At 47.3% G+C, this 27,455-nt stretch overlaps 3 protein-coding genes and 1 long non-coding RNA gene across 4 annotated transcripts; 1 reads left to right on the top strand and 3 right to left on the bottom strand.

The window, feature by feature from the left end:
- On the top strand, positions 1-5,314 carry LOC112884793 (probable galacturonosyltransferase 13). Its single transcript, XM_025950363.1, has 6 exons — positions 1-836; positions 1,986-2,044; positions 2,129-2,284; positions 3,021-3,608; positions 3,985-4,287; positions 4,634-5,314. The coding sequence occupies exons 1-6, from the start codon at positions 626-628 to the stop codon at positions 4,922-4,924; spliced, it is 1,608 nt and encodes a 535-aa protein (XP_025806148.1). The 5' UTR covers positions 1-625; the 3' UTR covers positions 4,925-5,314.
- A 162-nt stretch (positions 5,315-5,476) lies between these two features.
- Positions 5,477-9,419, bottom strand: LOC112884792 (heparanase-like protein 2). Its single transcript, XM_025950362.1, has 10 exons — positions 9,096-9,419; positions 8,124-8,347; positions 8,000-8,036; positions 7,576-7,759; positions 7,300-7,448; positions 6,972-7,202; positions 6,678-6,867; positions 6,467-6,592; positions 6,284-6,383; positions 5,477-6,109 (listed from the first exon to the last, which is right to left on the bottom strand). The coding sequence occupies exons 2-10, from the start codon at positions 8,334-8,336 to the stop codon at positions 5,717-5,719; spliced, it is 1,623 nt and encodes a 540-aa protein (XP_025806147.1). The 5' UTR covers positions 8,337-8,347; positions 9,096-9,419; the 3' UTR covers positions 5,477-5,716.
- A 4,942-nt stretch (positions 9,420-14,361) lies between these two features.
- Positions 14,362-18,239, bottom strand: LOC112886413 (protein mel-28-like). The gene is made up of 3 exons (XM_025952313.1): positions 18,029-18,239; positions 15,575-17,074; positions 14,362-15,214 (listed from the first exon to the last, which is right to left on the bottom strand). The coding sequence occupies exons 2-3, from the start codon at positions 17,058-17,060 to the stop codon at positions 14,718-14,720; spliced, it is 1,983 nt and encodes a 660-aa protein (XP_025808098.1). The 5' UTR covers positions 17,061-17,074; positions 18,029-18,239; the 3' UTR covers positions 14,362-14,717.
- A 2,160-nt stretch (positions 18,240-20,399) lies between these two features.
- Positions 20,400-21,188, bottom strand: LOC112887976. Its single transcript, XR_003227674.1, has 3 exons — positions 21,141-21,188; positions 20,620-21,037; positions 20,400-20,520 (listed from the first exon to the last, which is right to left on the bottom strand). It is a non-coding gene; the product is annotated as an uncharacterized LOC112887976 (long non-coding RNA).
- Positions 21,189-27,455: the final 6,267 nt, after the last annotated feature.

Below are 27,455 nucleotides of genomic sequence, written 5' to 3'. Positions count from 1 at the left end.
ACACCACGCGGGAGGGCTCCGACCCCGCGCCGACCTGACCGACGCACTCGGGCTCGCTGCCGTGCCGTGCCGCCCTGTTCATCGGGTCAAATCCCTCGTCTTCTTCCTCGTCGCTTCCTCTCTCTCTCTCTCTCTCTCTCTCTCTCTCTCTCCCCCGCCTAATCCCCAATCCGGAACCTCACCGCCGAGAACCCCAGATCAAACCCCTCCCCCGCCCATTCCCATTCCCATTCCTCCCGCACGATCCACCCTTCTTCCCTGCCCGCCTGAGGGAGGACAAGAAATCGGGCGAGGAATCTCACCAGCCGCCGGGGTTTCTTGATCCGGGCGCGGGATTGGTCGCGCCCAGGACCCAGAGCGAGGCGAATCAAGAACGCCCCGCGGGTGCCAGGGCCGGGGAGCAATCAAGATCGCTTTTTTTCCTTCTCTTGAGGGCTGCCGGTTCTGTTCCCCTCCCCGCGCGGCAATGCCGGATCCGGCCGGCGGCGCCCCCCTCCCCCACGCCGCCGGGCTGGCATGCCCCGTCTGAGCCACCCCGCCGGCCTCCGCGGCTCCCGATGCTCGTCTGGTCCACGGGGACAGGAGAGGGAGCAGCGGCCGTGCGCGTGGGCGGCGGCCAGCGAGGATGCAGATCCGCCTGTCGCCGAGCATGAGGAGCATCACCATCTCCACTAGCCATGGCCTTCTAGACTTTATGAGGCTCAAGGCCGCCGCGCGGCACTTCTCCTACCGCACCGTCTTCCACACCGTCCTCATCCTCGCCTTCCTCCTGCCCTTCGTCTTCATACTCACCGCAGTCATGACGCTCGAGGGCTTCAACAAGTGCTCCTCCCTAGGTACCTACTCCACAGAACCTGCGGCCGCCGCTCCGCTGCTACTGCTATTGAAATGATGCATATACTTACTTCCATTCCTTTCTTGGAATGATCTTCCGTTATTGAAGTGCTGCGTGCTGCTACTTTCAATCTTGAAATCATGGGATGCTGCGCAATGTTAGTACTGGACAGTTTAAGTAATGCACTGCCTGGCTAGATATGCTCCTCGTGCACATGGTAGCATGAATTGCGTGGCTTGGTCGTTGAATAACGGGAATGAAGCTGATAAATTTGGCGTTTTTAACCTGAATTCTTGTTACGTTGCACGCCCATGTAACTGCATTAGTCATGACTGTCGTGACTCAATACACTTTCTGCTGCTAGAATCTAGGGTCTCTTTGGGCAGCTTATTTGGTCGTGTACATGCTTTGTGTGCAATTAACTGCCAACATGCCAACTTGGTTTCCTCATGCTTCCAGAGACCGCTTATTTTGGCCTATGTAGTATGTACATTAAAGGTACTCCAGAGGACGCTTACCGCTTATGTGCCATCTTAAGTAGTTGCTAGGGTTGCTTCAGGAACACGCAGGACTTCCGTTGCTGATAAGTAGTAGTCATAGTTTTTTCATTGTTCAGTGAGAAATGGATTGCATTTTATTGGTAGAAAAGCTTAACAAGTTAATATCTTAAGCAATACCCCTACCTCTCTACACTACAAGAGGCCAAAAAGGATAGATCTTGTGCACTTATTCTTTGATACACTTGTGTTAGATTTGAAGCTGCTGCAGAGAGCAATGGTTCGTTTGCCATCCTAAAATGCTACGCCAGGATGAACCATTTCTTCTAAATGGATAAGAGTTCATATCTAAATGCTATTTATAGTGGAATTTGAGATCTATTTGCCAGTTTTAGTACATCATGATCAATTGATACATTAGTTAAAGTGCCTCTTACTTCTGATTATCAGAATTCCATTATATATACTTAAATAAAATCTGACTAAGAAGGAAGTGTCTATCGTTGTTGCTGGTTACAATATGCAAAAGCATGGGGTGGATTCTCATTATGCGGCTATTTGTTGCGACAATTTTTATTCAATGCTGAATTCTGTATATAAATTTAATATGTCTGGTCAGCAACAAGTTACTAATCACCAGCTGCTATTATCAGATTGTCTGGGAAGACGGTTAGGTCCACGCCTTCTTGGTAGGGGCAACGATGGTTCCATGGTACTTTTATGTCCTTTAATCATCTCTTTTCTTCCATTTTGAGTATTTGCTTTATTTATTTGAATTTTGTGTTCTAATGTGCAGAGGCTTGTGAGGGATTTGTATTCAATACTTGATGAAATAAATTCTGAGGAAGCTCCTGTTGATTTGAAAGTTCCAGAATCTTTTGATGAATTCATCTGGGATATGAAGAATAATGATTATGATTTAAGGTCATTTGCTTTTAAACTGAAGGCTACGGTAAGCTAGCTTCTTTCTTTTCCCCACTGCATTTAAACATTGATAGTACAAGCATTCTGCCTTTGGCAGTAAACTGTTAGCTTATGTCAGTTCTTAGTTAATGTGTTTGGTGATTCGCAAACCAGGTTGCCACAGGAACTCAATGTCCTGTTCTCTTGCAATTCAATGAATGTATCACCAATGCTTTGCTGTGAGATTATTTATTGAAGTTTTCTTGTACTGTCGACATTAATGAAAAGATTTATATACACTTATATATTGTTAAAAGGTACTATAGGAATGTTTTTGTTTTTCTATGAAAGTATGCCTTTCATGTAACAATGTATATGGATTCAATGCTTCACAAACTTGCACCTTTTCAATTGAAAGGTATCTAATTGAACCATCTATTAAGTATTTTTAGTTCTGAAGGTTAATAACTTGATTGAATGATGTAATGAGCATGCTACACTAGGCAACAATTTTTGAGTAAAGAATGATTATAGCCTCAATCTAGCTGACTCTAAATCTGAAGTTATTTTTACAACAGATCAGTATGGCCCTTGTGTAGAAACTGTTAACCTTTTTTGGTACTTACACAGCATCCCACAAAGCTCATGCACTTAATGTGAGTGATTACCAATCAAAAGTTTTAATATCAGCTTGTGTTTCATGACGTTATCTATACATTTTCTCTGCTTCGGTGTTATCAGCAAGCTGCAGTTCTTATACTCATTTTCTTCATTATGCCATGCAGATGGAGAGCATGGATAAGGAATTGAGATCATCAAGGTTATCAGAGCAGCTAAACAAACACTATGCTGCAATTGCTATTCCTAAAGGCCTTTATTGCCTTTCGTTGCGTTTAACCGATGAATACTCCTCAAATGCCCTTGCAAGGAAACAACTACCACCCCCTGAGTTGGTGCCTCGTCTTTCGGACAACTCCTATTACCATTTTGTTTTAGCATCAGATAACATCCTTGCAGCCTCAGTTGTGGTTAGGTCGACAGTTAGATCATCACTGAAGCCTGAGAGGATAGTCTTCCATGTTATTACTGACAAAAAGACCTATCCTGCCATGCATTCATGGTTTGCTTTGAATTCTCTCTATCCTGCTATTGTTGAGGTGAAAGGTGTGCACCAGTTTGATTGGTTAACAAAAGAAAATGTTCCTGTACTTGAAGCTATAGAAACTCAGCGCGCTGTCAGAGATCGTTACCATGGAAATCACCTTGCAAGAACCAGCGTTAGTGACAGCCCAAGGGTCTTTGCAGCCAAACTGCAAGCAGGAAGTCCAACATATACTTCCGTGCTCAATCATATTCGAATATACTTGCCTGAGGTATTACAATTTTCTTCTGACTATTATTCTAGTTGTTTATTTTCTTAGTGCAGTTTTGTCAGCTCTGGCATATTCGGGAGCAAGTAAATAATGCATAGTACTCGATAGAATAGAAGGATGGGCTCAAACAATGAAATGCGCAAAATAATTGAAGTATTTTTTTAGCTTTGTACTCTGTAGAATTAGCCACTGTGAACCTGTTGGGATCAAGAAGCAAGTGATACTGAATGAATACATTTTTCCTTGTCTTGAGATATCTGGAGCTTTCTCTACTTATAGATACAAAATTTGTATATGGGTGCAATTTATTCAAAGTGTAGTTCTTTTTGCTGAAAGTTCCACAATTACATGATTTAACTATAATCTGTAAATGCAGTTGTTCCCAAGCCTCAACAAGGTTGTATTTCTTGATGATGATGTTGTTGTCCAGCATGACCTATCACCACTTTGGGATATTGATCTAGCTGGGAAGGTTAATGGTGCTGTTGAGACTTGCATAGGTGGAGACAGTTGGGTGATGTCTAAGAGGTTCAGGAATTATTTTAACTTTTCTCATCCCCTCATTGCAAGCAACTTTGACCCTTCAGAGTGTGCTTGGGCATATGGCATGAATATTTTTGACCTGAATGCATGGAGGAAGACAACAATCAAAGACAAATACCATCATTGGGTTAAGGAGGTAACAATAGATATTTTTTTTGTCATTTCATAGTAAAACAAGTGAACATATACAACTATTAGAAGTTTAATATGCCCTGCATTTGAACTTAATTGGCTTTTATTGGTAGCAATGTTCTAAAACAGACCAAATAATGAAAATCAATACATGTCTGCTGAAGTGCTGATCTGCTTGAGAATTAAAAGCTTGATAAAAAAAGCATGTGATAGTTACTTTGTAATGAGCAGAATTCTATCAGTATTAATTTCAAGTATAGTTGATTATAGAAAATATCTGCAGTGTAGTCTTTATATGTTTTTTACGTTTGAAAGTAATTGATGAGCTTCCATTACTCATTTGCATGCAGAATCTAAAGTCAAACTTCACACTTTGGAGGCTTGGAACATTACCACCGGGGCTTATAGCATTTAAAGGCCATGTTCATCCAATTGATCCATCATGGCATCTGCTAGGCTTGGGTTATCAAGAAAAGACAGATATCAGTAGTGTTGAACAAGCAGCAGTTATACATTATAACGGGCAAAGTAAGCCATGGCTGGAGATTGGTTTTAAACATCTTCAGCCATTTTGGACAAGACATGTGAACTACTCAAACGAATTCATAAGAAACTGTCATATAATGGAGCCTCAGTTGTAGATTGTCGTGACAAAATAAATAAAAGCACATATTAAGTGAAATTAAATTCGTTATTTGGAGACTGACATCAGAGAGTTTGTGAAGGAGCTTAGTAATCCCCCAGACGGTTACATGCGCTGATGGAGAATACATGATGAACAGAAAGGAAATGTTTTTTTCACCCATTTACTCTAGGACCCCTTTCTTTTAATTTATTCCATTTGTATCATAGCTCATGAAATTACAATATTGTTTAGGATGGTTCTTTTGTATTTGATGGAGCAATATATAAGTTGCCTGATTTGGCAAAACTGATGGTAGCCCCATCACTATTGTAATTGATGAAGAGTATACATAGTTCGCCATGTGAACAGCATGGGATTTTGATTTTGCATAGGGAACCTTTATTTCTATGATGTCTGATCATCCCAAAAAGGTTAACCATGTATATGTGTACGCATTCCATTTGAATATATTTTTTACAGAAGAAAACTGTGAACTTGACTAATTTTTATCAGCCGGAAGATCAATACAGATCTGAACGAAAGTATAATTGATTCACAGCTCAGCAAGTTTGAAGGCACAATTTTCTCAGGAATTAGATTGATAGGGGGAAAAAGCTCAACAAATCTTTTTGGAGATGATGAATTGTACATTGACGAAGGCACGAGGCATTGACATGGATCAGTGTAACATTAGTAACCAGGGAACTCTATTTGTTGGGAAAATGTGGCCCCCCAATTGGGACACATCAGAAAATGAAAACACATATCTTCAGAGTGTCCGTGTACTTCGGAACACCTCTACAGTTAGTCATGGACCACAAGCTTCAGCCTCGAAGTCTGGGAACACGACGAACGCAATGGTCAGAGGAGCAACATAGATTGGTGAATTGACTGAAACTTCCACAGGATACAATGGAGGGATATCACCATCTTCAGTGAGTTCTAGAGGAACTCCGTTCAGGAGCATGGTCCGGGCAAAGGGGTTCCCATCTTTCGCCGAGAGATGGTACTCTTCCCTCTTGGAATGCCCGTCTGAAGCTTTGCTCCCAACCCAAGAAACCGTCCTTTTAAGGCCATGGACAAACACATTGTCCCTTCTGATCCCTTGCCCCTCTGCGAGATTGACATTGAGGTCGTTCCTGACTGAAACCATGAATCCCATGCTTCGGTGCAGGTTCAACAAGAGGAGTGTGACGCCCCCCTATAGCAAGAGCATTTTGAGAGCGAAGAGATCAGAATTGGTTGAAGGTTCACTTGAAGACCCAGAATGTTATGCTTGCTAACAGGTTGACATGACTGTGCATTACAGTTCTAATATTTCTCAGTTTGGTGGACCCAAATGGTCAGTAATCAAAATCTTGGGGAAGAATTATACCTTCTGCTTTCCGCAATGAACATAAGCACGCAAGTATGAAGAACCACTGATGTCTGTGGAAAGAACTCCCGTTCCCATGAGCCGATGCCACAGCAAGGCACTGAGCAGATACTGTGGTTTAGTCCAATGCATATGGAAGTAGTAAAGCAAGTTTGTGGCAGCATATTCATTACAGAAACTTGCCTGTAGTAATCTGGGTTTGGTACGAAAGTGTCAGTGTCAAGGAGCCCGTAATTGCCACCAATCAGAGTCTGTCTGCAGTAAACCTTGGTGTCATACTTTGCTGATTGCCCAAGTTGATCAAGATACCTAGTTGAAACAGCAAACATAAGAATAACATAACAAAACAACTGGGGTGAGGACAGGACTACTGGTTCATCAGACAAGTAATCACCAGAAGCTATTCAGGAAAGTATTAGACACGAGACGGCTGCCGCTGTTATATGCGCCACCAGCTTCCCCAACCCATGGAGCAGACCATGGTCCATGGCGTTGTATTGTGAGTTGGAGACTTCTGAATGTGTCGGAAGTCCGGCTCAAATATTGTGGGTTCAAAATTCGATTTGGAACTTGTGGATCATTACCTGATCAACATTCAAGTTACCAGATTTGTGTCATCTTGGATGTAGGATAGAAAACAGAGATTACTCAAGGAGTAGTGCCGATTTTATGTCTGAAAAGGACTCACCAGCACCAAGGTTGTAAATATGATGAGTCATTGCATTGAGAACATTTGGCCCAGAGACCTCAAGAAGTTGAGCAAACCATTTTTGGTCATAAAATCCTCCTGGGGCTACAACCAGTGGTTTCCTGGAATCTCCATATAACTCATTGATGATTGTTTGGAGTTCAACTAGGTCCTTTCCATATTGTTCAGCTCCCACACTCGCACCAATTCCACTTCCACTCAATTCATTACCTATGACATGACCACAGCATCTTATATAAGCACTACATGGATTGAAAATATTCCCAACTTTGAGAACAGCAAATAAGAATGTCATCACATTGCATACCAAATTCCCAAGAATCTATGGGATAGTTCATTGAAACTGTGTATTCCATGAACTCTCTAGCATTGCTCGAATTCCAAGGACCTCCCCAAACACTTCTGCTTATCTGCCGTCGTCCTTGAAGTGCATTAAGACCAAATGTAACAACTGCACTGAAGGTATAAAACAAAATAGATTTAGGAAACAGCTGAACGAACTGAATTATGGCAAAGGAACAGAATAAGGATATTCCAAAGAAAATGCAGAGCGCAATAAACAGCAAAAGAAGTAAGGGCTCACCCTGTATTCAGGAACAGATCATTAATAGCATCCCATCTTTCCAAGGTTATGCATCCTTGAGAAAACCCAAACAGACCACCTGAAACCTTTGTAAATGGATCGCATGGAGATCCCAAATTTGGTGTGCCATATAGCACCTGATCTTGTAAGGAGCCTCCGACTCTGATTCGCAGTGGGCTAAAGGCTACAAAAACAACAGTGGAAAAGGAATAAGTTCATGACGAAATATGCTGAGTATCATCAAGAAGGCAGACTGCAATTAAGAAATGGCATAGGTCATATGGTACATTTCAGCAGTAAATCAATTTTACATTAGATTACAAATCAGCATGAATTGTCATCTTCTTCCAATAGGTGGGTTAAGTAGATGAGAAGCTCCTCCGTATTTTAGAAAATTATTCTGTTAAATAGTTCGAATATTCACCTTGAATAGCTTTACCCAACAAAGGATTAGTCAAGTCCTGGGGAGATTCACAAAAAGAACAAAAATTAGTTCTTTTCTGATGCACCAAATGCCACATGACAAAAAGCATAATCTTGGAACTTACCAAATTTAAGACAGAAGCCCTTCCCCATGGACATTGGTCATAGTTACACTTCTCTGGGGGCCACCAATCAATGGTGGCGCAGATAAACTCATCACTGGTTGAAGCAATTGTCTCAGAGCCTCGAACAATTACAGTCACATCCGAGTAATCCTCTGATCGAACCCGTGCAGGCAGACAGAGAAGAGGCAAGAGAAAGATAAACCATAAGTTCATGCTTCCCGAACCTGCAAACGGTGTGGTCCGACCAAAAGGACAATTAGAACGGCTCAGACCTACTACAATGCTGTTTATGTAAGGGAAATAGTTGGTACGAAAAGGTCTAAACTTCCACTCCATTAGTAGAGCAGAAAGTGACTCCTGCCATTTCAACTTGGTAATATTATCTGCTCTTATTTTAACGGGTCAGAATTCAGTACGTGGAACTGTTCCAGCTTCCTTTATTTAAGTAGACCACTTTGTTGATGTCTCAATCATGAAACTATGATTTGCCGTTTGGCACTGAGGCACCTCCAAATATCTCCATTTAACATAGGATCAGGATAAGCTCTTCCATTTATATCTTATTATCTCCAGGTAGAGAAAAAAAATTTCATAGAAAGCAGGAATTTCATAGGTTGAAGAGAGAAGCAAAATCCTGCAAATCCAGGAAATGTCCGTTTCGGATTCCCGAAGAAGGGCGTGTGATATTGAAGAAATGAGACCATTTGACTGGTAAATCAGCAACGGGCCTAATCTCTTCCCAAATCTAACGAAGCCATCTCTAAAGACTCGAATCGATGGAAACTGAAGAACAAGGTTTTTCTCCCACCGTAAAACCGAAAGAAAAATGGAATGGAGCAAAGCCCAAGAAAAACCCAGCTGAATCCGACCCTCAGATGAACCACGAGCACTTAACAATCAAGAAGGCAAACTGCGTACTGAAGGGAACTGAGTTAGGCTGGAATTCAAGAGGCACCAGGCAGGGGGCAATACCTGAACTCCCGCACCCGACCCAAGAACGCCCGCAACTCGGCTCCGCGGCTCCCAAGAACAGGACCCCGTCTTCTCCCAATGCCGGCGGCAGCGCAAATCAAGAAAAGCTCAAATCTTTCGCGCCTCGTCAGCCGGAACCAGGCCCGGAGAGTGGATTCTATGATCGCGCGCAGTTCGTGCTCATGGATAAAGAGTGGGTCGGGGGAAGGGACGGGGAGATTCTTGAGGAAATCTCGGCGGTGGTTGCCGCTTCGCTTTATACTACTGCATAATCTCTCCCTTCCAAGCTACTCCCTCTCCCTCACCTTGGCGAAAGCTACGCAGCTCCCTCCTAATTAAGTACAGAGGCAAGTAGTGGCATGGATAATACTCCAAACAGTGATGGTTTGTTCGCATCACTGGTGTCCGGAAAAGTCACGGCTGTGTTGTTTTTTCAGGGGGACTGTGCGTTTGTTTGCTGTGCAGAGAACACGGCGCCTGAATCTGAATGCAACAGAGAAGGGATTAAAGAATCACCCTGTCTGGAAACCAGTTTGGATTAGAAAAAGATGGTATCCTGATTCCTGATGCTGTTTCATTTAGTTCCTCATTTAAATCTGGAGATAATTGCTCATAGACTCTTTTTATCTACTTGTGACAAATTTTGCTGAAATCGTGAGTCAATTCTGTGCAATGGCATCGGACTTTGTTCTGAGATGGAAATTTCTCAGCAGGTAGTAGCTAGACTAGATGGGGCTTCCTGGTCAACTGCGGCAGCCGGATGCAATGCAATGGTCCAGACATGTGGAGCCCAGTATCCCACAGGCAACATGGCAATGGTCCAGTCACAAGGTCTTTTTCGTGGAATTCTTTCCCTTTTTTTCTTTTGGCTTGCTTACTGCCAAGATAAGCATGTTCTTTCTCGTAATGATGAAAGAAGCAAACATCATCAAAGATAACACGATCAGAGAAACGGCAGATGGATTCTGTCATCCATGGCTTAAAGAAAGATCAAGCAAGGACTTGGTTTGGAGGCTTCTGGGAAGGGATGTCTACTTGCTGATGCAATGATCAATCATGCAAAGTCCAAGTCCTACGTTTGATTCTGAAGTGGAGAGGATGAGGCCGGGCCGGCGTCCTGGAAGTCAGAGATGGACCAGATCCGCCTCGCCGTTGTCGACGCAGGCTTCCTCTCCACTTTCCTCATCGTGCAACTTGAAGCTTGGAAAAGCATGTGCTTTCTTTTCCAAAAAAAAAACATGTGCTTGGTTGGACGTGTGCAGCTTCCCCTTCCCACGGTTGCAGCTGCAACCTTCCGTCTGATCACTATCTTGTAGGCCTCTCACGTCAGATCATGATGTGGTTAGTGTGCGGATGATTAGCTGAAACACGACATGTTTATTTGTTTGATTTGGTTATCTGCACATAATGTCATTGCCCAAATGCCCGCAGTTGCAGGGCATCTAGAGCAGTGACCGATGAGTTTTCAGTTGACGAGAATGCTCATGCAAGAATATAACTATTATCTTTATGTTTGAGAGTTTTAAAAAAACACCACATTTGCTCTCACGTCGAAGAAATTCTAACGTTAACTGGTGACAAAAGGAGAAATATCTACACCGTTGACTATTGTGAACCCAAGTTATAACGCTGTACGGAGTAGATCTGTTCAAATAGAAAAAAAAAAGAAGTAGCTATCCTAGTTGTAAAACATTAAGATTTTACATGGATATACACATATATAAATGGAAAGTCTGCTGCTTTAGATGCAAAATCTATCTTATAACTATATTCCATCAAGACATGAGGTGCGCTGGATGGATTCAACATGATCATTCCGATATGTGTCCCAGTAGATGATTCTTCGTCGTTTTATCATTACATAAACCGATAGTTAACCTGATAGCTTCTCTTAGAAAAAAGGTAATTCTTCTCTGTAGCAAACCAGCTAGATTCTTGGGTGCGACGTTGACGAGGCGTCGGTATAGCAGAAGGGGGGAACGAAATAGACATGTCAGTTCCCCATGAACTTGTCAAAATATGCATGTCAAATCTCTCATAATCATTTTCTAGAACTAATGGAACCACTTTCCATGACAAAAAATGTTCACGAGTATTTTAGGTGCTAGCTCATTCGCCAAATTCAACCGAGGAATTCCTCATCTCAAAATCATGATTTGTTACTGTCCCGAGACAATCCTGCATTCCTACTACAGCAGTGTGGGTGCCGGAGATTGGAGGTTGTTGGTTGCTTGCATGTCCTCAGATGAAATCCATTTAAATTGCAGGAAAGAAGGGATATAAACACAAAACTAATTTAGTCCTATTTTTCACCGGCATATTGTGTCAGACCTGAGGTCACGGGACTGCACATATGGCGTACGTCTTATAGGATAAGGGGTGGAGCATGGTCCACGCCCTACACCAGTTGTAACTACTCATACTGTAGTAGAACTACTTGAGTAGTAGTAGAACTAGTCGGAATAGAAGGAAACTACCCAAGTAGTACTTAAGTAGGACTCCTAATCTCGTATCTGACTAGGATTTCCATGTAACTCTGACCCCCAGACTATATAAGGGCGGGTAGTGATACTCCTCGAAAGAGGAGCATGAGGGACAACTCATGGCACATGCAGGAGATCACGCGATCAATACGTAAGGCAATACAAACCACACAGGATGTAAGGTATTACGCTCTCGGCGGCCCGAATCTATCTAAACATTATGTTCCTTGCACCTTTAAATTTCTGATCTCAGCGATACCTATAAACTCACCATCTCGGAGGTACCCCTCGGTGGACGTGGCGGTAAAATACCAGCACATTGATAGCAATTCCAGCACCGTTGCTCGACTTTGTTCACTCCAATATCTAACCAAGGCATCTCTACGAGAGGTTTGGACAAGGGTGAGATATTAGCATGTAGAACTGGTTTCCATGGCTAAACTGAATTCGTTGACAAGTGAGCAAATCACTACGCGACTGATTATAACACCAAATGCAGGGAGGATAAATAGAGTAGAGTGTTCACAAGGGATAGTGTTCACAAGAATGAGATGCGTACATGCGTTTCCAATGGCAGCTTTGATATTGTTTTCGGCACCAAACGGATGAGGCTCACGAATGTGAAGTGTACCTCTCTCTCTCTCCCTCTCCCTCTCCCTCCCTCCCTCTCTCTCTCTCTCTCTCTCTCTCTCTCTCTGATATGTTGGAGCCTTGGAGCCTTGTGTGTCATCGTCAAGGCTAGAAAAAGACACACAAATTAACATGTGAAATCAGCTGTACATGCATGTAGAGAATGAAAGTAATAGCAGAGCTTTGTTTAATCTATATATTGTATCGAAGAACATTTCGTATGCATTCTCGCATAATAAACAAATGATGAAATGATCCGAAGAGTAAAAAAAATCAAAGTTAAACTAGAAAACAAATGATACAAAACAAGACTTCGAATAAATTTTGGTGACCAACAATTATTTCTCAAGGCAACCGCAAAAAAGGTAAAACAGAAAAACTATTTTTAAAAATATTTCTTTCATGTGCGCAGCAGACTCTAGTACAGGTCTTGATTGCTGTTCGTGTTTTTAATTACTCCTTACATCCTAAAAAAATTACGTCCTAAAAAATGCAACTCTCGTTTCCCAAGGAGTCAAACAATTTACCAAATTTATATAAAATATTATTAATATTTATATTAAAAATAAATATTATTAGATTAACATGTAATATATTTTCGTAATAATTCTATTTGAGATATAAATATTAGTATTTTTTATAAATTTAGTCAAACTTAAAAAAATTTGACTTCTTAGAAAATAAGAGTTGTATTCTTTTTACGATGGAGGTAGTACATTATATGTCAGGGCAGTTCAAACCAAGAACCATGTAGTGGTGTCTATATATGCCATGTTACATAGACACCATCTAAGAAACTATAAATACCCAATGCATAATTTGTAATTATGTTAAAAAATAAATTCCTCCAATGATCTTTCTTCTCTCCCTACCGATTCTCTTTCTTCCCACTCTTTAATTCTATCTTGGTATTTGTGATATCCATTCTAATATATTTTATGTAGTTTCTTAGACTTTGGACTTTGTGCAAAAAATCATTTTTTGCATGAGATTCAGTTTTTTTTATCTTTTCCTCTCTCATCTTTAACTGCATTGTCAAATCAACAAATTAACCTACATAGCAGCATATCTATAGAAACTATCCTGATCGTTGCTTTGGACTGCAGGACACATGGTCCGAACGGAGGCCATGCCACGTCAGGCATGCTCATCCATCTGCATCAAATCCGAAGCACGTCACTTGCAAAAATTATAGGATAAGTATGCCATGTTCATCCAGCTTGGAATTATTTTGGATGCCTCAACTGCTCCAAAATCATAATTAAGCTGGTTGGTTCCGTGCTGGAACTCTCTGGCTGGATACCTGCTGCAATTCCTTCGAAGGTTGACTTTGAATTTTAGCGCATTCATCCTACACATAAAAAAAATCCAAATTCGGGCCGGGCCGGCATGCCTTTTCACGCTTCCACGAACTCAAATAATAGTGTTACTTCCTTGTGTTTTTAAATTCGCATGTCCAATTTGCTTGGCTGATCCACTTGGAAGCTTGGATGCCTCCATGGCACATTCTTTGCCGCGTCCGGCTCATTGTAGCAAACTGCTCCAAATTGGAATGTTCCAAAGCACAATCTTCTATGTTCGAGATTGCGTTCTTCCATCGAACGTTGACCCTGAATTCCATTTCATTTCGTTCGTCCGTCCAAAAGATCCAAATGTGGGCCTGGGCCAGCCGTCTCTTTCCACTACTTTCCAATGTTGCTTCAAGAGCCCATTCGTAGGCACATGGTTACCAGCAGGCAGCAGCAGCATCAATTCGGAAGATTTGACCAGGTCAACGGTCAACGGTCCAGTCAAGCCAGCTAGAACGATCAAAACGCTTTGAAACTTGGCTTGTTTTGAGCAGTGGCGGATCTACAATGAGCTAGGGGGCTCGAGCGCCCCCCCCCCCCCCCCCTCGCGGGGCCACCTTCATTAGAACAAGGGGAGCTAAAGATGGAGAAAATGAAGGAAGAAGAAGAGAAAGGAGGTGAGAGAAGAGGAAGAAGAAGCTTCAGCCCCTCTGTAGCTGTGAGCTGGATCCGCCTCTGCTTTTCAGCTGCATTGATCTTTGCAGATGCCATGTAGGAAACGATGAAACTTGAACAGGTTCTCCATGTCTGGGAATGCGCTGATGTAATTGTTAAAAAAAAATGCAGTGAAGTGAAACAAGAAACAAAGAAAGTGTCAGCATAGGATTAATACCCTGTTCAGGAATCAGGCCACTGAAACAGAACTTAATGTGGTGTACCTTCTTGATTGAAACAAAGCTAGTTTAGCAGTGCACCATCAGAGTAACTTGCTAGTAATTTGTCTGCAACAAAATGCCAAGCCTTGTACAAATACAAAACTGTATAAACTCTTCTTTGGTCTACGACCGAGGACAAAAACTCCTATCGAAAAACTGAAGTTTTTTACAAGCATTTCTTTCATTCTTTCTTTATTATTTTTTTTGCAGTAAAAGGGCAAACGAGAGAGCAAAACCTCATTTACAGTCACAAAAAAGGGTCCAAACATTCAGATCAAGAAACGCTCATGGCGCCACGCTTGCCGCCGCCACCGGAGCAGCAGCCTTGCCGGTCTCCTGCAGCGAGATGACGGTCTCGAAGGCGCCAACCAGCGCCCTCACCTTGCTCTTCCTCGCCTCGGCGACGAGCCGGCTCGCCGTCTCCTCGATCACGTTGTTTAAGAGCACCTGCTCCTGCTTCTTCGTCTCCTTGCCGTCCTGCCGCCGCCGCAGCACGACGACCTCGGCGCCAGCGTCCCTCGCCGCGGCGCTGCTGCCGCTCCTTCTGCCGCTGATTCTGCTGCCCCTGCTCCTGGCGGCGCTCGCGTCTGCCGCGGCCATGGCAGGCCTGAACCGGAGCCGTCTCGGCGTGCTGCTGCTGCTGCTGTCGGCAGGGTTCAGCACCTTGCCCCGGCGGAACGTTAGCTTGCGAGGCTGCGACGCTGGTGCCACGGTGCTTGAGGGGCCGATCGGAGCAGGCTTTGGCCTCCTTGATATTACAGTTCTTGGAGTTTCAGGTTTATCTGCAGTGAATGGAAGCCGGAGAATTGTCATCCTCGTGCACATGTAGTTTATATCAAAGAAGATTTATCAATGACTAAAACTTGAAATTTTGTTTTCTTCAGAACAATATATACCAAAAAAATCAGAAAAGAATGGTCCAAAAAAAATGGCAATAAACAAGGTATGGTTGCGGTTTTCACTAAGAAGAAGAAATGAACCAAACTCAAGGAAAAAAAATATCTGCATTAAGAAGGAAGAGATGCACAGTGTCGTAAATCTGTACAATGACTAATTTGTTTTGTTGCACTAAGGAACACACCGTAAAATGAGCATTTAACACTGGCATGTGATTATTCAAGAGATGCTGATGTAGTATGTACCTTTGCGAGGAGGCCGGGTCTCTTTGCTCTTAACCTCTGGTTTTCGCACTTTTGGTGAAGCCATCTTCAGAAATTTCTCCATAGTATTTTTAGCATCAGTGGCTGAATTTTCTGTTTCAGAAACCTTCTCGGTGCTCTTGATTGGGGGAGCAATTTTATCTTTTCTGATTGATCTCAACCTCAACCTGGGGCTCGAGATAGACTTGCCAGACATGTTTACAGAACGAGACAGTTTCAGTGGACCTGGTACCACCTTCTCATCTCCCTTCTTTTGCCAGACTTGAGCATTCTTGACGACATTCTTTTCTGTCATCTTTCTTTCAGTGTGTTTCCCTGAGGAAAGCAGTGGAGAGGGAGCATTTTTCACTGTCTGAGACTTCAGCTTTGCCAACCTAGCAGGCTTGGCAGCTGAATCAGTTGCGCTAGAGGATGACGGTACTTTGATCTCCTTAGCTTTTGGTGCAGCTGATGCAACAGTTGAGCTGAATTTCCTATCCGGGTTACTGAACTTTTTAGTAGCTGTAGCATCTGCAGTTTTTCTCGTTGTCTTTGGTCCACTGGAGCTTTCAACTGCTGCACCAGTAGTTTTCGGATGCGATGATCTTCCATTTCTCTGGCTTGAGACAATGTTCCTGGTTATACTTTCTTTCGCTTTCACCTTTGGTTTTACAGGTGCATTAGCTGAGATCTTTGATTTAGTACCAAGCGCAGCCTGTTCTTGCTTCTCTGATGCTATCACAGCCCGAGTAGTCCTCTTATCTGAACTTGCACATTCATTTGTTGACTGATCAGGCACATGATCTACAGCTAATACATCGTTAGCTGGCAGAATGGCATCCTCAGTGTGTTCATCAGATTCATCAATGTCCTGGATAGCTAATGGCATCTCCAGCTCAATGCTTTCAGCTCCATCCGATGAAACTCCATCTTTACAATCTGCCAAATCGTCATGAGAGATGACGAAGCATTCTGCATCAGTTGGCAGCATTTCAGCCACAATAGGTTCAGATGCTACAGCTGACAAATCTTCTATGCAGGGAATGCTCTCAAAATGATCAGGTGCTCCTTCCAGTGGTGCCTTGGGATTGGTGAATTCAGGCTTACCAGGAGCAGTAGAATCACCATCCTTTTCAAGAGAATTTTTCAGCTTCTGGTCCTCCTTTCTTGGCCTGGCTGTTTTTGGTAGTCTGATTTCGACTGGGCTATGTTCATGGTTTCCAGTACTCGCACGACGCAGTTGCTTGCGACTAATAGGCCAGTACATTTTGGGTTCAGAGGAATGCTTGATCCCATACTTGCAGTTGTCATGGCAAGACCTACTGGACGCTCTTAGGTAATGTGGGACTGGCTTCTCCTTCCTCTTAACATCAGGCGGCATGCTGGTGCCATCTGTGATTACTGGAGAGTTTATCAGGAGGTCTTCGCATTTTGGTTCAGCTGAAGCAGGAGTTGAGGAGATGACCTCTTTGATCACTTCTTCAGTCATTAGAAGCACAGAAGCTGCAATTGCAGACACAGATGTGAGCGCCACAAACAGTTGAGATACCAACACCAAGCACAAACAAAAACACACAATTGGCATAATGTGTCTCTGCAAATTAAACAAGCCCTATTTTTCAAATCAGAATTATTGCCATCTTTGCCGTGTTATATTTTGTTAATGAATACACTTTTTCAAGGTGTTCATCACATGGCACTAAGAACTTGTTATGGAAGTACACAAGCATTCATGGAGCTTTAATCTCTCCTTCAGTTCAACTAATTCTCACCAAACCAAAATGCTCAAACATTTTCCCCAACTTGATACCGGAAGGCGTTTGCAAGCAACTCGATGCAAGTCAACCATGTTGTGGCACCACTCCAACCATACACCAGAATACAGTGGACCAAAAAATAATTCAGAGTCCAGAATATTCGCAAGCACGCCTCTGTATTTTAATCCTAACCAGCATAATCTGGCTAATCATGCAGTGTTACTTTATTCATGAACCTTTTATTTTCCTTCTGCTATCGTGCTGTAAACGCTGCAATCAGATTCTTGACAAAAATTTGTACAGCCAACTAACTCCAATCTACTGTTGACATGACTGATACTTGTGGGTTACCCTAGTTCACACCAGTACAACTCGTTTCCAATCAACATTAGCAGGAAAGGCAAATGATTCCTCACCGGAATGAAAGAACTGAACAGGAGCATCAAAATAAATCATATCTGAAGAAAAAAAATACCCACACCAACATGGACGAAGACCGAAACATGAAACACGCAATATTTCTGATCCCTGCTGCGTGTTCTGAAGAGAGATACTACAGTGGATTAACAAAATGGAAAAAGAAACTCAAGAACCTGATCGGATCGTCTTGGTAACAGAGTACCAACGACGGCAATTCCGGGAAAACGCAGGAACAGGCAGTCAGCCATCAGAAAGGAATCTACAAGCCGATAAACCTCACCTCCCGCCGATCCTTGATCGAGATGCAGAGACGCCGGCGAAGAGACAGCCAGAAGACGGCGGCGGAGGCAGAGAGGCGCCGGGGACGTGCGATCACGGAAGGAATGGCTTGCCTTGTCGCCGCGCCGCTGCAGAACGGACGAGCAACTGGTTGCGAGAGGGAGAGGAGGGGTCGCTGGTTGATGAGTTGGAGCCTTGCCGGAGGAGATGGAAAGGGAGGGAAGGAGGGAGGCGAGGTGTGTGTGACTTGTGAGGGAGAAAAAGGCAGCTGCGCAGGGTCCATGGACCGATAGAGGTGGTTTTCAGGTTTGGGAGTTGGATGGTGGCTCCGAAGGTTGCAATAGAATTGCACACAAGGGTTGGAAGGTTTAGAACCTGAAAATATGGTGTTGGAACATATGGAGGGGATCAAATACCCGATGAATCTACGGTCAACCGTAAGATCGATCCGACTTCTAATAGTTAAACTAAGGTGAGGATGATAAATACACTAGTTTAATTAATTAAGGGGTTAATTTGCATCAAATGAAATGAAACATGAAGAATGAATGCTACACTTTTGTAATACTTTAGGGATAAAAATAGAAATATGCAATAAGCAAGGGATAAAAATAGAAATATTTATTACGAGATGTAACTTCATCATTGAAATATATGTTAGTCTCATTAGATTTCACATTTTGGTAAGTCTTATATCGAAGAAGTCATTGATTGCCCACTTTCGTAAAGTCAAATCGCACGACAAGGTATGACCATAACAAGTTGCCAGACTGAATGCGTGCTAGTAGTTCGTAGGCCGAGCCCATGCGTGCAGGGCTGAACGGCCCCATCTCCATCAGTCCATGGAGCCAACCCATTAAGCTGCGTATAAAATTGTGATCAGACTAGGACGGATGGAATCAGCCTAACTGAACCCACCGACCTCCCATCTCATCTCATCCCCATCTAAACGTGTCCTCACTCACTGACAAATCATCACCATGTGATTCTCACAAGAAGACAATTTACTAACCATTTAGCCAACACCGTCAGTACTCTCGCTATTTGTTTATATCCATGCAGTGCTGCCACTTTTCTCAACTCTACAGTGGTAGTGTGCCAAATGCAAACGTGAACGTGATCGGATCTTGAGTTCATCCCAAAACATGAGTTGTATCCCAATGTCTGGAACTTAATTCTGCTTATCCTCCATCTTCAGGCTTCCCTTGTGGTAAGCTAAGGTTTGTATCATTGCTTACTCCCTCTGATCACAAATAAATGCTGTCGTGTCTGGTGAGGTGGTTGGTGTGCTTCTCATTACCTTTAGTCTCCATTCCTTTGGGTGAGGGGGCGATAGTGGAACGGCGTAGCTATGACGGATAATAGTACGGATGTGTAATGGTCGCGGGGCTCCTGACGAGCATATTGTTCAGTGACGACTCTATTCGATGATCGGTGGTCGTTCCTTGACCCGTGTCGTGTCTTGTCTTTAGGATTAAGATGAGCTGTGTTTTCTTTTCTTCTTCTTTGCGTTGAGTTGTACCTTCCTGCTTTCTAGTCTGAGGTTTGCCACATCTATTAATGATAAGTTTAATATCTTGTCTTTGGAATTGGACGAGCTGTGTTTTCTTTTCTTCTTCTTTGTGTTGAGTTGTACCTTTCTGATTTGTAATATGAGGTTTGCCACATCTATTAGTGACAAGTTTAGGTTGGCATCTTGCCTGCCGTAGTTCGAAAAAACAAATAAATATTTTTTTATGAAAACAAATAAATGTTGTTTTGAACACGTTACCAAAACATTACTTTGACCATTAAGCAGCAGTATACAACTCATGCAAAAATGTAGCGAAGCTATAAATTTTTTTAGAACTACTTTTACATAAAAATCTAGCAATACCATTTTTAAAAGTTTAATCAACATATTTGTAGACAAATTGGTCTTCAAAGTTTGAACGGGTTTACTGGGCCTCATGTGTAGCCAGCCCATAGTTCGTTTCTTCTATCAACAAAAGTTCGTTTCTTCTATCAACAAAATGTTGATGACAGGCTAGGCCCAACAGTGAACACGGACACGTTTCGATGTCCTTCCCGATTCCTCTCTTCATCATCATCGATCAAATTTTGAGTAAATTGGTTTCTTGCCTTAAAAAAAAGTTAAGTTTAGTTTCTTGACCTCATTTCAATTGAACTTGGTTATCTAACCTATAACTAAATTTCGTTTTAGTTCTTAGCCCTTCCGTTAGTTTGACAAAGTAACGACCGTTAAATAACTCTTTTACCGCTAGATAAAACTCTCTCACTGATGAGTGAACCTCATACGTCAGCATCTTTTCTCTTCCTCTCGCTGCGTCCAGGGAAGGGAGGACGGGAGCCTCCGGTGGCCGACGGCGGGGCCTTCTCGGTGGCGCCCGCGTTGTGCGCCTCGGGACGGAGCTCGCCCGCGGCGGCTCGTGGCCGCGCCACCGTTGCGTGCCTCGGGGCGGAGCTTCCTGGATCCACTTTGCATTTAGCAAACTGAGAAAAGAAATCGAGAGGCCAATCATCACTTCATCAGGAAGAACGAAGAAGCAAACACATCGGTGATGCTTGGAAAAAAATCAGAGACAAACGAACAGGATCAGACTCCGTGTGATGCTCCAAGTGCTGTGCTTGTCCCGCGCAGAGCTCGACTGGCCAGATTTCACAGGCGCCCCAGCACCTGCATAGGCGATAGCGTCCCGCGCGCCGCTCGCTCCGGGCCTCCTGCTGCGCTGCGCTGCGCGCCGATGCCGAGCCCCGCCGCCGTCAAAAAGCTGGATCCCCATCGCAGGAGTGGTGGGAGGCCCGTGTGAGGGGAGCGAACGCGGTGCGGGGGTCGCAGGCAGGCCCGCGGTGGAGCGCCGGCGGTGGCCCGCTGCGCCCGCGCCAGGGCCAGAGCCGAGCCGCGCGCTCGCCAAGGGCTGGAGCCGGATCGACGCGGGGGTAGTCTGGTCTTTTTGCGCGCGCCTCCTCGAAGGGGTAACGGCAGCTCTGGACCGAACTAATGGAAGAACTAGGAACCAAAACGAAATTCAATTTTGGATCAGATAATCAAGTTCAAATGAAAAACTAAGAAACTAAGCTCAACATTTTTTAAGGCGAATGAACCAATTTACTCGTCAAATAAATCTGACGACGACAACAACACTTCTCCGCTCCGAGCAATCGTCAAAACATGACGCTACTGTCAGCGCGTCACACCCCTGGCGTCGACGAGCCGCCGCCGACGTGAGATAGTCAGGGAGATCAAGTTGGTAGGAAGCCTGAGGAGGAGGAAGAACCTCTATCCCTTTCGCTGTTCTGTTTCGTAATAAAATTCAACTTGTTCTCTTCGTTACAACTTGATCGGCTTTACACCAATAGTAACTCACAGCCCTCTGGGCCCCACACACACGCGCTCCACGCGCAGGTGGTCCAGCACACATCACCACACACGCTTCTCTAGCCTCTCGTTACTCCATCGGCATGACACGGTGACCTTCCACTTCTCCCCTGCCAGCGGCGGGACCCCTCGACCCGCCACCAGGCGGAGAGCCGCCGCAGGCGCCCTCAGCTTCTCCCCGGGGCAGGGAAGGTAAGGAACGCAGCAGGGCCTGCGCTTGTGCCGCTCAGCTCCGGACGATTATTGGTCGACGCTGCCGTGGTGTTCGGGGGATCTAATCCCGGCGCCCAGATGGTGGACGCCGGAGCTGCGGCCGGAGGATCTGGTCGAGCCGACGGGGCAGGGCGTGGAGGAGCTCAAGGCCATATGGGACGCCCTGCTCCGGGACCCTCTCCAACCCGTCTGGGTCGCCTTGCAAGAGGTTGTGGCCACCGGCGGAAACATCTTCCGTTGCCAATGCTTCCATATCGGCGTATTGTCAGGTAGCACATGTCGGAGCAAATCTCCAGCCGGGTGGCGGAAAGCACCCGCCTAATCCTAGTTAAGGAAGAGTTTGATAGACCTAGGAGCGCTTGATCAATGGGTGGATGAACACAAGCAAGACACGAGGATTTAGAGTGGTTCGGATCGCCGGAGCGTAATACCCTACGTCCACTTATATGTTGTATTGTTTGAAAGAGCTTTGTGGAACCTTCTGAACCTGTCTTCTAACGAGTTCACTCTCCCTTTTATAGACTAAGGGGAGTGCTTACACTGTGCGGGGCCCCGACAGATGGGCCCGGCCCACAGGAGCCTGTTCTAAGAAAGATATGGTGATCTTCATCTCCAGCTCTTTCCTGTAGTCCTCTATCGGGAAGTTGATGTGCGTATCTACAGCCAGATGTGGTCATGTGCCGCCTTACCGGCACAGTGACTGCTGTCAGTATTGCACACAGTGGGAGCCGTGCTGCCACTGTTGGGTCAGTACCCTCTAACAGTCGAAGGTGCAGTGCTGACCCACCGCGCGGTCGCCTCCGCGCACACTGTTGCAGCGCACGCCTCGGCTCTTCTGCAGTAGGCCATCATTACCCACGCGCGCGGCGCCGTGATGTGACTACACATCGTCTGCCCGCGCGTGGAGCACAGTGACGTGCCGTCTTGGAAACAAGCGGGTTTACCGTGGTGTCAGTTGGGCAGACCATGCTTTGACTTGGGCATGCACAGCCCACCTACCCGCATTTAATGTGGTTGTTGGGCTGGCGTCCCATGGAGGGCCTTCTGCCACGGGCACATGGCAGGGCCGGCTCTGGAGTTGCCACCTTGGCGGCATGTGGCGGCGCCGGACCCCTTCCCGGGGGAAAGGGGGGTCTGGGCCCTCGAGGCCAGTTGGAGAGACAGGTCCGTTGAGGCCTGGCCCCCACACGTGGTAGCGCTGGACCTCCCTGAGGAGTCCGGCCCCGTGGAGACCATACCTGAGCACTCTATCCATACGGGTATGTGGAGACGCCGGGTCTACGAGAGCACGGGGAGGTCCGGGGACCATAATCCCAGCTGTCAGACCCGGGCCGTGCGGCACGTCACCCAAATGGTAAGGGAAGGTCTTGGATAATCTTGTGTCCACCAGGGTGGACAGACTGTCAGATGACTTCCTGACGGACTAGGCCCGCGGAGAGGCAGATCTCCTCGTAGTGGACTATTACGACCTTCTGGGCGTTGAGCAGCTCCTTGGCGATGATCGAGGATAGGCGGCTGAGCATGTGGTGGCACGCATCCACCACGATGCGCTTGGCGCACACGCCGGAGCCGGACACCATCGCGACCTTAGCTGTGAGGCGATAGGGGCGCTCTAAGGTTTTGAAGGTGGTGGAGGCGGATCGTGGGCCCACCGCGACACGTCTGGCCTGCACATTAGGGCTGGACACCCTAGCAGGAGGTATCTCTGTCTGTATGTACCGACAGAGGCCCCTGGATCCACCTCGCGAGAGGAACGAACCCGCAGGTGGGGCCATATCCCAGCGTGCGCCAGGAGGACGGCCTGTGCCCGGGGAGAAAGGGCAGGAAAGACTTTTCCCCATCGGCGGGATCCCCGAGGGGCCCGTCCTCCGCCCGCACCTCGCGCATCAGGCGGTTCAGATTCTTGTCTTATTCGAGCCCGTCCCGCGGCTCTGGCGGTTCGGATTCCGCCTTTTCCCCCGCCTTCAGCGGCCACTCCTTTGACTGGCGGGCCCAGGCCCACCGGTCATAGAGTGCGTGAGGAGAGGGCCTGGTGTAGGCAACCGTTCGGCTTCCCCTCGGTCACCGCGGAGTTTGAGAGGGCGAGCAGCTTTACTTAAAAGGCAGGCGCCGAAGAGACCGGCTACCATTTCGCCCTTGCCTTCAACAGACGCCGCAGCGCCCCTTCGTCTCCGCTCGCACATTTGCGATCAGCTTTCTTGCACTCGGCATTTCTTCTCCTTCCTGCTCCCTTGCGATCCATCCCCCGCAATCGCAGCGTCCATCACCATGTCTTCTCTTCGCCATCCTTGCCGCTTCCAGCATGAGATCCAGCTGGACTCGGTGCGTCGCCTTCTGGGATGGACCACGCCAGAGCTCGTCGGGAGGATCCGGGCCGGCAAAGTCCCCCTCCGCGACCTGGCCGCGGGGGAGTTCGTCCTCTTCAACTCCTACGCCATGTGCGGGTTGGTGCCGCCGATCTCCTCCTTCTTCCTCCTACTCCTGGAGGAGTTCGGCCTTCAGCTTCAGCACCTCACCCCCCACTCCGTCCTCCTCGTGGCGGTCTTCGCCCACTTCATGGAGATGTTCATGGGGGTCCGTCCCTGCACCGCCATCTTCAGGCACTTTTACGCCCTGGTCGGGTCAGGGAGGAGCAAGCGCGAGGTCGGCGCCTACTACTTCCAGCTCCTGCAAGGGACGGCCGACTCCTACATCAGCGCCTTCTCCAGCGCTAAGTGGGAGGACTGGCGTGACAGCTGGGTCATCACCAAGACTGACACCAACGACCGCCTGGAGCTGCCAACGGAAAGGCCCCTCAGCGATTGGAGTACCTGGAAGGCCAAGCTATCGTTGCCGGCGGAGATCGGCCCGGTCCTGAACTGGGTCAAAGATCTGGCAAAGGGCAGCCTAACGTCCATGATGATGCTGGGCGACTTCCTGAAGTGCCGCATCGCCCCCCTGCAGTAGCGGTCCATGATGGCCTACATGTACACGGGGCCAAACGACTACTGCAGGGTCGCGCGCGGGGCCGGCACCGATTTCACCAGGGCGGAGCTGGAGGCAGCAATCCGGGCAATGACCGGTGAGGCATTCTCCCTGGAGTCGCTAGTCCTCCTGAGCGGGATCAAGGCCGTGTGCGAGGACCAGGCGTTGCGGTCAGCGGTCCTGGCGTCGATGCCGACCCTCGACGAGGGTGGCCTGGCGGTTCGGCAGGTAGGAGATGGCCCCAATTGTGGGATCCATATCCCTGGCATCTCGCCCGACCGCCAGAAACGCACCAGCTAGGGTCCCGGCGGGTCCTGCTATGGAGGTCCGGCCCCGCCGGGAAAGGGAAAGGGAAGGAACCAGAGCCGGAGCGCCTCCACAAGCAAAGTGTGGGCAGCACCCCGACCCGGAGAGACGATGAGGCGCGGGGAGCAGCCACCGCCCAGAGTAGCCAGGAGGAGGGGTCCAGGTCCCGGAGGCTCCAACGCGGTGATGGCTCCTTCGTGGGGGAGCCGGCCCCCAAGCGCCAAAAGACGGCGGAGGCGGAGGGGCAGAGCAGTTCTCGGGCTCCGTCGCCTCCGCCGCAACAGCGGCAGCCGCAGGAGATTCCACCGCCGCCACCAACGACACGGCGCCCAGCGACACCGCCACCACCAACGGAGCCAGGGCCAAAAGCCCCGCCCCCGCCGCCAGGAGCGCCAGCAGTAGGAGGCCCCCACCAAAGGTCCAGAGAGTCCAGGATAGGAAAGGAGGACCCCCCCCCAATCGCTCAGGGAGGTTGGGAGTGGCCTGACTTCGTGTAAGTGACCTTCTCGAGCTTTTCTTTGTTCCATTTAATTTCTGGGCTCTAACCATGTTGGTGCGTGCCAGGCCCCTCTTTCCAGACTCGCCCACCGCACCTGCTGGTGACTCCCCGGCCAAGGGGTCCAACCCCAACCAGCTTCATCCTCCCCTGCTGGGAAGTCGGCGACAGTACTAGCAAGGGCTCCACCCCCGCCAGCACCGGTAGAGTCCAGACCCAGAGGTCCGGAGCCTGGGGGGAGCAGGGGGCGGCAGCGGCGCGGGGCGGGGGGGGAGCAGGGTGCGGCGGCGCGCGCGGGGGGGGGGGGGAGCAGGGGGCGGTGGGGCGGGGGGGGGGGGGAGGAGCAGGGGGCGACGAGATGAGGGAAGGAGCGGGATATCGATCGAACATTACGTTTTATCCAGTGGTATGGTGGGTAATTACCTCGCAACTCCATGAGTTGGTACGAAACTGTGTTTTTGGAGCACCTCTTGAGGTACTCTAAAAAAACGTGGATCTGGCCCTCAACTCCACTTTTTTTCTGGAGCTAGAGTTGGTGGAGCTGTACATGTTTGGATGGCAATTTTGTAGAGTTGGTGGAGTGGAGCAATTTTTTGTGGAGTGGAGTGCTCCTAAACATGCCCTTAGAGCTTGTTTGGAAGGGCTCCGGCTCCGGCTTCTCTGGTGGAGCTAAATCCATTTTGGAAAATGTTTGGCAAAATGGTTTCACCCTGTTTTCTAAAAATGGATTGAAGAGGTCAAATATCCAATATGCCCTTAGCTATCTTTTATTTTTCCTCCCATTCTTTTCCTTTCTATTTTCTTTACTTCCATCCTCTCTCCTTCTTATCCGTTTCCTCCTCCCGTGCGCCTCCTCCTCCCACCGGCTCGTGCCGCCCGTGCCTCCTCCACCCACTGCCAGCGGCCTCCGCCCGCGCCTCCTCCTCCTCCACCGGCTCGTGCCGCCTACGCCTCCCCGCACCCACCAGCCTCTGCCCGCGTCTCCTCATGCCACCGGCGGCGGCCTCCGCCTACGCCTCCTCCTCCCGGCGCGGTGGCCTCGGCCCACGCCTTCCTGCTTGCGTCGCTGGCTTCCACCCGCGCCTCGCTGCCCCTTACGAGGACAAGGAGGTCCAACGGCCGCGTGGAGCCTCGCGGAGCCACGTTTTCTGGCTCTGCCTCCATTGCTGGGCTTCAGAGAGCGCGTTTTTGGGGGCTCCTCCGATAGAGCTGCCTCCCCGCACCCCGTTTGGCAGGGCTTCCCGTGGAGCCAGAGCTGGAGCCAATTTTGAAGCCCTGCCAAAAGGACTCTTATTCTGCACATGCACATTTTCTTAAATGGGTTTGCATTTATAATGAGGAGCCTTTCCACTGGTCCTTTATTCTGGCTGCTACACGTTGAGTATCAATGATAGGTGGAAATTCCACCATGGAATATATGGGGATGTGAGGGTTTATACACAAGTGCTCCTTGGAAACTGGTCCTTTATACACATGTTTAGATAATGTCAGAAGGCAATATTGAAAACTGCTCTACACTGGACCGGTGGAATGAAATATTGTACTGAAGATAACGAATTTTATTGGCATCTTATTTGATCACCAACAGAGGCGGAGCCAGCCGATGAAGTCACCGATGTTAGCTCCATTAAAGACAAATGTCAGCTTAGTTGATGAACAGAACGTAACAATAGTTTGTCACTGATTTCGAAGTAAATCATCTTTGTCAGCTGACAGCAACAAACATGCCTAGCTCCGCTACTGATCACCAAAAAGACTTAGAAAAAGATGCACTCAACCGGTGGGCCGTATAAGACTATCTCCAGCGAGCCGCTGTAAACGGTTCGGTTCTGCAAAGACGGAGGATACTGTAGCAAGCTAACTCCATCGGTGTTCTCCAACGTGTGCGGTAAAATGGAGGAAACGGTCTGCGTCCCGCACAGAGGGAGGCAGGAGCGGCGTCCTCCATCGCCCTCGCCCTCCAGCGCATCTCCCGCGCTCGAGGCGGCTCCCGTGCGCGGGGCGGCGCGGGATGGCCGGCGCTGCGGGGCGGCGGCCGGCGTGCGGGGCGGCGCTGTGGGGCGGCGCGGG

This window comes from Panicum hallii, chromosome 3, assembly GCF_002211085.1.
Source record: "Panicum hallii strain FIL2 chromosome 3, PHallii_v3.1, whole genome shotgun sequence".
NCBI lineage: Eukaryota > Viridiplantae > Streptophyta > Magnoliopsida > Poales > Poaceae > Panicum > Panicum hallii.
This window is presented reverse-complemented; position numbering and strand designations above follow the sequence as displayed.